At 28.1% G+C, this 11,640-nt stretch overlaps 2 protein-coding genes across 2 annotated transcripts in view; both read right to left on the bottom strand.

The window, feature by feature from the left end:
• On the bottom strand, window positions 4,159-5,124 carry LOC110266898. The gene has a single exon (XM_021111951.1). It carries the CDS (start codon window positions 5,122-5,124, stop codon window positions 4,159-4,161), a length of 966 nt encoding a protein of 321 aa, XP_020967610.1.
• LOC107615754 (zinc finger MYM-type protein 1-like) overlaps window positions 5,206-11,640 on the bottom strand; it is a 7,139-nt gene continuing 704 nt past the window's right edge. The window contains exon 2 of the mRNA XM_021111950.1: window positions 5,206-6,034. Within this exon, the coding sequence (XP_020967609.1) occupies window positions 5,360-6,034 (675 nt within the window). The 3' untranslated portion in view covers window positions 5,206-5,359. The remainder of the gene's footprint in view (window positions 6,035-11,640) is intronic.

Raw genomic sequence — 11,640 nt, 5'->3', positions numbered from 1 at the left:
AATCTTCAAAAACATAAAGATTAAAAAAACAAAATAATTTTCTAATAAAACATTAACCAATATTGCTATTTAAAAATTAAATATTAAATTTATTCGTTGAAAAATTGTATACAAATAAATCCAACTAGCCTATAGCAACTACGTAAGAAAAATACAACATTAGTAGTTTCCTTATTTTGTTAGAACTAATTATCTAAACCTAGAGCAATACATAAATTGAATTTTATTGATAATATATTTTTTCTGCGCATTATAATTTTTAAATACATGTTTTTTCCTTGGAATATCTTCGAATGTAGCAATGACCAATGGGTATGGAAAAGAATATGCCTGGGTTTGCTACATACTGGTTCGTCAGTAAATGCAATTGCGAACTGCTGAGAGTGCTGGACACTGGATGCTTGGAGCATTGACCAAGAACAATACGCGCCTAGCGCGTGGAAAATCCAACACTTTTTCAAAATTCAAATCTCTGTTATCCGCCGATACACCGTAATTAAACAACGATTTTTTTTCTTGAGTGGAGAATGAGTTACACTTGAATCAATATCATTTAATCAATCAAATTCATGTTTTTTTTTTTTTTTTCTTGAGTGAAAAATACAATATTCATTTAAGACAGTTTGATGCATATTGCATAGTAATTTAGTAAACCGTAAAAATCGATGTCATATGATGAGATCTACTTAGTCATAATATCAAAAATCATTATCATTATTCATGGCCTTATAAGTGGAAATTAAATGTCGATATTTAAGCAAACATTTATGAGCCCATCCCTGATGTGGAAATTGGTTAGTACTTTAAATTCTCAGCTTTTCATGGCTCTCAGTTCTGACATCTCTCCACTATCATATTGCGCTGCTCAATGGTTCTTATTCATTTGTTTTGTTTTATTCCAATTCAAAAATTTGACCCTCAAAGCTCAACTTATGAATCTTCTGTTAGCATTACTGCATTAGCAAGTAGCAAGCTAAAAAAGAAAAAATAAAGAATAGCAATGAAGAAGTAAAGAACTTCACTCAATTTGAAAAAGAACTTGCATATGCTCATTAATTGCCATCTAAAGTTTAGTACTACAATTTAAGTTTAGTTTTTCATATGAAGTTGGTGTGGTCATTTGTTTTTGAAAAATACTATTTGTACAACAAAATTTAATTTTTAGTCAGTTTTTTATGTTATTTAATTATTTTTTAATTAAAATATATTTTTATTTTTTAGATATACATCAGTATTTAAGATTAATTTAAATTTTAAACTCTAAAATTTTTCTAACTTCTTACCCACTTTAGAGTTAATTTCTTCTTTTACGTTTCTATTATCACCAATAACTAGATATCCAAAACTAAAATTCATTACGCCACCCTTCTCCAGTCCAGTTAGACTAAAATTCGTAGTCTACTGTCCGGAGCTCTTCTCCTCCTCAAACTTCTCCAGCTTAAGAGGAAGTAGCCTCGTGAGATATACTACTTTAAATTTATATTGAGTAAAGTATCGTTTTTGTCCCCGACGTTTGGGGTAAGTCCTATTTGTATCCCTAACGTTTAAATCGTCCTATTTGTATTCTTAACGTTTATAAAAGTGATTCAATGTTATCCTACTATCAATTATATTAACAAATCAGATTATATTTTTCAATTATTCTCACTTGGATGTATTCATTCTCAATTAGGTCTCACTTGGATGTGTTCGATTTTAATATTATACCCACTATTTGTGTTTAAATTCAATTATGTCCCTAGAAAAGTGAATTATGTAAATGTTGTAGGAATTAGTTTCAACATTTGATGAGCTATTTTTTGGAGTAGATCATCGATTCTATCCCAGACATTTGTATTCTAACTTGAAGAAGAGATTTTTAAAACTCAAACTAAAGCACTCATGATGTGTAATTGACGGCAGGATAACATTGAATCACTTTTACAAACGTTAGGGATACAAATAGGACAATTTAAACGTTAGGGATACAAATAGAATTTACCCCAAATGTTAGGGACAAAAACGATACTTTACTCATTTATATTTTATTATGATTATTATTATTCTTTACCCCATTATTTATGTGATTATCTATTTTGTATTTTTTTAATTATTTTATCCTAGTATGTTAAGAAATATCATGATTAACATCTTTAATTATGTTTAAAAATAAACATAATAATCTATTTTATTTAATTGTAACTAGGTTGATCTTATTTGATTTTAATAATAGAATTGGTACAAATAAAATAATTCATACTTAATTAGTTTGATTAAAGATGCACAAAAAAATTAAAAGTTTAAGTAAGATGTAGATGGTATGTTTATAAAAATTATTTTTTTTTCAATTATAACACAACTAAAAATATAATGTTATATATAAATTATTTTTGAAACACATACAAAATTTAAAAGTTTGATGTATATGGTATGTTCATAAAAATTTTTTTTTTTCAATTATAACACATCTAAAAATATGTTGTTATATATAAATTATTTTTTAAACACATCCAAAATCATCAATTCTAGCATTTAAATAAGGTGGCGTGGACGAACGGGCGGTGGAAGATGACTTCTCTGGGTTTTCAATGTGCGCCGCTGAGTTTTCGATGTGAGCTTCAAATTTTGGATGTGGGGCAAATGTGACTTCTCTGCTTCTATGTGTTGTAACAATTTTCACATAGTGATATTCTCTGGTTGTCATTTGACAACGGCCGTGATTTTTTTCTCCGGTAATTGGAGTTTCCACGTTAAATTCTTGTGTTGTGATTGTGTCTATTTTATTTTTCTGTCAAAGGTGTTTTCTCAAGGAAAAATGGTGTATTATTTCCATTAGAATGACATTATCATTTTAAAAGGTGAACAAAAATCGACTTAGTAGTTCACTCAATTAATTTGAACTTGATTTAGAATTTAGATTACGTATTTGATAATGATCATGATCTTTTAATAAGAATATATAAATGTCACACTAACAAATTTCAAACTCCGAATCTTATTTAAACGATCCTATGCTGCCTACTATTAGGATAAATCTGCTTTCAGTTCTTTATTTATATTATACCACTAACGTTTAATGAATTTCAATACTGAAAATTCATATGCTTACAAAGCATAAAAATTAAACTACTAAAATACTCCTTATCTTAAAATATATGAAGAGATCATATAAGGTGAAATTGTTATTTTCTTACATTCAATCGTTACACGATTTTAAGAATGACATGTGCAAAACAATATACAAAGCAAGACAGAAAATTAAAAGAAATACAAATTGTTTGAGCAAGTAACTATCGAATTGGTTGAGCATTTGTTGAACCATTTAATTTTCTGGGGAAAGCGTTGGACCACAGAGGCAGCCACATTTTATTGATGGGTCTGGACAATAACATAAAGCAAATAATGTGGTCTAAAACTATTCATTGCATGATGGGAAAAAATAAGAAAAACAATTATTTGTACCTATAAATTTTGTGAATACAAACAAAAATATTTATCAAACAAAAAAATTAACGATATATTTATCAAAGGTAGCTTTTGTGTAACAAAAATATCCGAATTTTAATTTTTTTATTAATTTTTTAATAAAATTCTCAATTTACTCATACCTTTTATCTTCAACCTTAATTCTATCACACTCTTTTTTTATCCAATTTTTTTGTTCTTTAACAAAGACGCTTCTTTTTCTTTATCCACCACAGCACCATATTTCCTCTCCTCTCATTCCTTCTCAAGCTCTTCTCTTTTCTTCTTCTTCTTTCACTCATCTCCTTTTTCTCGTCGTTCTTTTCAATTACCAGGTTAAAGTTTTTACCCTCTTCAATTAATTCGTGGTACTTCCTCTTCTTCTTCTTCAAAGTTTCGATTGCGAAATTAGCGGAAGACTTCTTCTCTAAAGTTTTTCTCTTCCTCTTTTCCTCGCCGATGTCGTGGTGTGCGGATCCAACATTGTTAGGAATTTGTGTTTGTTTGTTTGATTCCTAAGAAGGTTGAGTAGGCTTGTTTCGAAAGGGGTTGTTCTCGGAGAATAAGGAAGCGAGTAGTGGCGGAACCAGAAATTTCATAAGAGTGGGGCAAATTAAATATAAAATATAACAAAAAATTAACAAAATATGATTTGTAGCATATATATCAAAGGAGTAATTATATTATATAAAAGTCAATATTTAACTACATACTTTAAGATTTTGGTATTTTTAAACTTGTTCGACGATGCTTCATGGAACTAAAATCATCAATTATCATCTCTGAATTGAATTTTGAAGCAATCTCCTTTTCAATATATACAATCATATAATCTGCTAAAAATTCATCTTTCACCTTGTTCCGAAGCCTTGTTTTAATAATCTTTATAGATGAAAAGGCCCGTTCAGTTGTTGTTGTTGTCACAGGAAGAGTCAAAACAAGACGAATCAATCTATCAATTAAAGGATATATATTTGATTTTCCTGTCTCTATCAATTTTTGACACAATTCAGCAAGAGTAGACAAATCCTGCAAATCTGGAGCTTTAACCACATCAAGTTCATAATGTTGTAACTCATAATCCAATTGAATATTTTCTTGCTCAGAAAAATCTAAAGAATAGAAATTCTTTGCAAGATTGCATATGTTGCAAATACTGAATAACTTGAAAGCATCTTTAGGATCCAAAGATGTACTCAATATGAGGAGCTCGGTTGCTTGCTCACTAAATCTACTATTTATCTCTTTCAATTGAAAATCTATCACGCTAGTAAAAATGTCAATACGGTAGTGGTGTTCACCAGTGACAACATCCTTTTTACGATGAGACCGAATTATGTCACTAAAAGAAGCACCCATATCAGGTATCTGAATAGCATGATCATTGCAGAAAGAACTAACTTTCTCCAAAAGTGCTCCCCAACTACTATCTCTTAACTGTTGAATCAATGATTTTGTACTAGAAACCAGATGCATAACATTCAAAATATCTTGAGATTTTTGTTGTAATACTTGACAAAATTTATCAGTGATTCCCATGATTTCTTTCATCATATGCAAAATGAAAACAAAATCAAATGATAATAAAGATTTAAGAGCATAAGTAGCATCACCACGTTGAGAATATGTAGATCTATTAGTAGTCAAATCTTCCAGAATTGAAGTTGTTGCTCCAAACATACGTAAAAGGCTACAAATTGAGTTGAAGTGAGAGCTCCACCTGGTATCTCCTGATCTTTTTAATGTGGCAATTTGATTTGCTCCCCTTCCTGTTTCAATTTGATTAGTTGCAACTAAATGAAAAATTTCAGTTGCATAAGCATATTGTAATTCATCATTGCGTTTGCAAGAAGAGCACACAACATTGATAATATTACTCAAACTTTGGAAAAAAGCATGAACATCAACAACTTCTTTAGCCGCAGCAACAAGAGCTAGCTGTAATTGATGAGCAAAGCAATGAACATAATATGCATAAGGACATTCTTGAATAATTAAAGCTTGTAACTCTTTCCACTCCACGCATATTACTAGCCCCATCATACCCTTGACCTCGAACATTTTGAATGTTGAGATTGTGATGAGATAATGCAGAACAAATCTCTTCTTTTAGAGTAGCAGAAGTAGTATCTTTGACATGAACAACATCTATTAGCCTTTCTTTGACAAATTCATGCTTATCAATAAATCTAACAACAAGTGCCATTTGTTCTCTTTTAGATTCATCTCTAGCTTCATCAACAATCAAACAAAACTTTGCATTACCAATCTCATTGCGAATTTCATTTTGCACCTTTCTAGCAAAAACATGTAGAATTTCCTTTTGAATAGAAGGTGATGTGTATATTGCATTTTGAGGAGCATTCTCCAAGACAACTGCATCCACTTCTTTATTGTAAGAAGCTAATAATTTTAACATTTCAAAAAAATTTTCTTGATTCTGAGACTCATGACTCTCGTCATGTCCCCTAAAAGCACAAGCTTGAAACGTTAACCATCTGACAGTATCAATAGAGGCTTTAAGACGCAATATATTGCTTAAAACTTGTTGTGAGCTTTGCTTAGCCAATACTTTGTCAATGTGACATAACTGATTAAGCAAATCTTTACAAGACTTAACAGCAATATTATTAGGAGAATTAAGAGATTTACCCACATGAGATAAAAATGCACAATCCTTTCTATTATTCACTTTTTTTCAATTGCGAAATCCTCCTGATGTGAATGGACTTGATTTTCTAGAAAATAAATAACATGGAAGACAAAATGCAGCATCCACTTCTGGCGAATATTCTAGCCAAGAAAAATTCTTAAAGCAATGAGCTTTGAAACGACGAGGATAACTTTCTAGACCAGAAAGAGGGTACTCATCCATAATAAATTGATATGGTCCAAACTTTATGTATGCTCTACGGATTTCATCTTGTTGATTGATAGGATAATTCCAAATTTGCGGACGCTTTCCAGGATCACGCATCAATGTATCAATATTAACTTGATCTATTTTAATCCTTGTTATTTTGGAAGCAGGGGGTTGAATATCTTGCTCAACAAGTTCTGTCACAAGTTGTATATTAGGTTGTTCAATAATATTTTGAATATTACTCAAAGAATCTGAAGCTGAATTTTGTTCATCATATATTCTCTCTTTTCTCTTGAAAAATGAGTGAATTGTTTTCATCTTTGATATTTTTAATTTGAACTATCTAAAAAAAAATAAAAATAATTGCATATATGTTATTTTTTAAAAAAAAAATATTAAACCTATTGAGTAATAACAAATAATTTTAGAAACACAAATATATAATAACCAAAAATAAAGTTATTGATTTACCTGATTATTTTTTATTCCAAGTCTCACCCAAAAATAACTCTATTGAGTTTTGTCCTCACTTCAATCTTTAAACACTGTTCATTATAAAAAAAATTAATTATTTTAAATAAATAATATAAATAATACTTGACATTATTATTAACTTAAAAAAATTGAGATGGTTAATATTTTGTTGTTCACTTCAAATCTTCAATGGTTTGTCTTCATATGTCTTGTTTTGGTATGAAAAGAAAATTAGAATGAGAAGAGTAGAAGACCAAAAGCCTACACAAATGAAAGCCACTAAAAAAGAGAGAAAAGTGGCGCTGATGCTTCTGATGTATTGAAAAAAATGTTTGAAAGATGTACTAGTGCTACTTTAATTAATAATATGGGCTATTGTCTATTGGGCTAGTATAATAAAACCATTTTTATTAATTATTAGAATGGGTTATTTGTTAACAAGAACAACAATAATCCAAATATTCAATACATAGTACAGTTTTTAGTTATTTTAATTTACAAAATTTTGTAACTTATATTTATTTTTTCTAATATTATATATAAAAAATATTTAATATTATTAATTATTCTTTTTACTAATTTTTTTTGAAAAATTTTGGGGGGACCATGGCCACCTTAGGCTCCCATCAATCTGCCAGTGGAAGCGAGGGCGATGCTTAATTTCAGCACAGCGGCAAAAAGCGAGGAGAAATTACCGACGGTAGGAGGGGGCGAAACTAAGTTGGTTTGGGGAGATCCTTTGGTTTCTTTTTGTCTATTGTTTTAATTTGAGAATATACTAAGTTAGAAATTTGGATTTGGGTAGCAAAAAGAAATCCTAAATTGGCGCGACGAGACAGAGTAGAGGAACACGATGTCAATCTCAAATCTGGCAGAAGTTGTGGTTTTGGTGACAATAGAGAGTTGTGAAAATTTGAAATTTTTTAAAAAAGAGACGGTGATATAGTTGAGGTTGAAGATAAAGAATACGAGTAATTTATAAATTTTATTAAAAAATTAACAAAAAAAAATTAAAATTTAAATATTTTTGTCACATAGACGTTGCAATTTCTTTTTTTTACCAAATATAGGGAGATTCGAACCATAATATATATGATTACAATTTCATGTGAATATGTATTTTACTATGTATTTGAATACAAATAATGATGACATGCTACTCCGTTAATTTTATCGTTAAGAGTAAAAGACAAATCGGTCCTTCACTTTTTTTTCGCGGACATTTTTATCTCTGACCATTTAAAAATACTTTTAAGTCCCTGACATTTGAAAAAACTGTACGGACTCTCCGTCCAAATACCTCCGTCAACCCAACGAAAAATGTTTGTCACGCGTACGCCTGGCAAGCTTCCCTCTTACGCGTACGCGTAGGTCACGTCTACCCACGCCAACGCATCGCCATGAATTTTTCACTTGGCCATACATTCTCCAGTTTGCATATTTTTTTTTCCATTTCTTTCAAGTCATTTTTGCTTTCAAAACTTTAAATACTAATAAAATACTGATAAAATACATAAAAAATAATTAAAAATATGATAAAAAATTTTTATATAATAAAAAAATTCATATAATATACATAAAAAACTAAACACTAAAATATCAAACAAAAAGAAAATATTTTATAATTTTTTTAGTACCGTTAGTACTCTTTAATTTAGTATCATTTTGGACTATAAATTTTTATTATTATGACTCTTTTATTACTTATCATTATTATATAATAAAAACGAAAATAAAGTACAGTAACAAGTACCATGAAAACAACAAAAAAAGTGAAATTTTTTTATATAAACATAATATATAATAATTACAACCAACAATATATATCATATGAACAAAAAAAATTATAATAAGTAAATAAAATTTATATGAATAAAACCAAATAAATAAAGGGTAGAGTTGGTAGAAAATTTATATGTTTGTTTGAGTGATTTAAAGTTTTAAAAGCAAGAATGACTTGAAAAAATAGAAAAAAAAGCATGCGGAAAATTCATGGCCAAGTGGAGAATTCATGACGGAGGTATTTGGACGGAAGAACTGATCCGTTCAGGTTTTTTCGAATGTTCAGGGACTTAAAAATATTTTTGAATAGTTAAGAACGAAAATATCCCAAAAAAAGGTCAGGGACCGATTTGTTTTCTACTCTATTGTTAATTTAGCAAGACAATTATCTTGATAAATAGAAAAAAAAGGACTTTTATTAAATTATTTTTTTATATATATAAACAACAGAAAAGCATTGAACGGAAAAAAAAATTAATGAAAAATAACTTCAGATATAATTATACATCTTCTATCAGTCTAGCACTGTGGAATCGAAGAGAAATAAGAAAAAAAAAAACAAAAATAAAGAACGAAAAAAACTCTAAAATGAATAATATGATTATATGACAGTGGCCAAGTTATAAATTTATATTTAAATATTGGCTTTTTTATTTAAATAAAATAATAGAAGATCAAATTTACGTAAATCTCCTATATGAAATTTTAAACTGTGAATCCTCTAAATTATATAATATATAAATCGTTTCAGGGTGATGTGAGTTAGATAATGTATGAAACATGTTACCCTAAGACGATTTATGCATGAAATTTATTAGACAAATGTACATAAATCATCCCAGGCCAATGTGTCTTTCAAGTTGTATGTAAATCGTCCCACCTTAGGATGAGTTACGTTTTTTCACCTAAAACCCACAACCCTAGCACGATTTACGTGTAAATACACAACCTCAGCACCCAAGCACGATTTACGTGCAAATTCAAAACTAATAGATATATTTAGACATAATTTTAATTTATACTTAAATATTTAGGTTGAATATTAATTTTTCAATAAATTTAGGAAGTAAAAATTTTAATTAGTTAAATATTAGAATAATTCTAAAACCGAATAATAAATTCTTTGGATAACATATTTTATGTCAAGAGAATATCACTAATTTGGCCAAATAACAATCAATAATTGAATATTTAGAGGATATAAGTAACACCAGCATAAAAATGAAGTGAAAAAATAAAATACATTGCAAAGGTAGAATTTAACAAAAAAAAAAAATAATTGAGTTGAGTACTTGATGTACTAAAATTAATTTTGTAAAATTTTGTAAAATATTGATTGTGTGAATACTTATAGATATAGATCAAATTCATTTCAATATCCTAATAAAACTAAAATGAGTTTACCTCAATTTTAAAACCTAATTCAAAAAATAAAAATATTTTTATATTCATAAATTATTTAGACATATAACAAAAAAAATATAACTATCTGAACATAATATAAACAAATTTTGGATATAACTATCTAACACTTGATTAAAATTTTTAAATTGAATAAATTGATAAAATAATAAAATAAAAATTTAATTTTTAAAAATAAAATAATAAAAAATATATTTTATAAAATTACAAATTTAATAATGTTAATTTTTTTAGATATTGTCTTTGAAATAAAAATAGATTTATTCATACACAATAATTTAGTCTTTTAAATGAAGTTTTTTTTTATTTATTTTAGAAGATAAATCTTTGTTGTAACAAAATCATTTTTTATATTCATTTTTTTAACTAATTAAAATTTTCACTTCTTAAATTTATTAAGAAATTAACATTCAACCTAAATATTTAAGTACAAATTAAAATTATGTCCTAAATATATCTATTAGTTTTGAATTTGTACGTAAATCGTGCTTGGGTGCTGAGGTTGTGTATTTGCACGTAAATCGTGCTAGGATTGTGGGCTTTAGGTGAAAAAACGTAACTCATGTTAAGATGGAACGATTTACATACAACTTAAAAAATACATTGGCCTGGGACAATTTATGTGCATTTGTCCTATAAATTTTATGTATAAATCGTCCTAGGGTAACATGTTTAATGTATTATTTAACTCACATCATCCTGAAATAATTTATATATTATATAGTTTAGGAGATTCACGTTTTAAAATTTCATTTAGGGAATTCACGTAAAACAATGAAGTAAACCATCGCATGCATTTCATTGAAGAACATAAAAGGAATTTACTCAAAAGGAACGCTGGTAAAAGTTCTTGCATGTCACTATCAAAATGGTACTTGGAAGAGCCACTAACATTGGAAATCTGAACAAGAGAAGCTCTTTCTGATTTGTATATTTGCATAGGACAGATTCCTCGCTTTCTAGAATCTAGACCCTAACTAAGACAAACAATATTAGTTTATTCTTTCTTTTCTTGAGATTGGAGTATAATTCTTTTAGAGATTGGAGTACATTGTTCTAAGCTATGATGAAAAACTTTGTCTTCTCTTCATTTTGTTCGATTAAGTTATTTATTCAACATCAGAAAGTTTCATAATCACTAATAAAAAACACGCTCATCCTAAAATAGAAATAGAAGTTTGCCATAGTATTTATGAAAAATTCTTGTTTGATTTATGTAGGAAAACTTTCTCACATTCTACTCTACTTATTTATTTTTTTAAATCATGTATTTCACTTTTGTTTTTTTTTTTTTGTTTTTCTCCTTTTTTAGTATTTTCAAAATTAAAAATAAAATATTATTTGATGAAGTAAGAATCTTGTATTTCGTGATTTATTTTAAAAAAAGAAAAAGTCTAGGAGTTGGTAACTTTATTAAATTCTGGCCATTATGTAACCAGCAAACGAAACATGAGCCATTGGATGAACTCTCACACCAATCTCACACCATTAAAATTATCATTGATGGCTACTTGATGGCTACAAATCACAAAAGTTGCTGACTCCCTAGTACTCCTTTTAAAAAAATGCTTCTGATATTTATAAGTTGCGGTATATTATATATACTCATATTTTGTTATACATATTATTTTTTATATATATACTATTAAACAAGG

The sequence above is a fragment of the Arachis ipaensis genome, chromosome B09 (assembly GCF_000816755.2).
Source record: "Arachis ipaensis cultivar K30076 chromosome B09, Araip1.1, whole genome shotgun sequence".
Lineage (NCBI taxonomy): Eukaryota > Viridiplantae > Streptophyta > Magnoliopsida > Fabales > Fabaceae > Arachis > Arachis ipaensis.
Note: the sequence above shows the minus strand (reverse complement) of the source record. Positions and strands in the feature narration are given on the sequence as shown.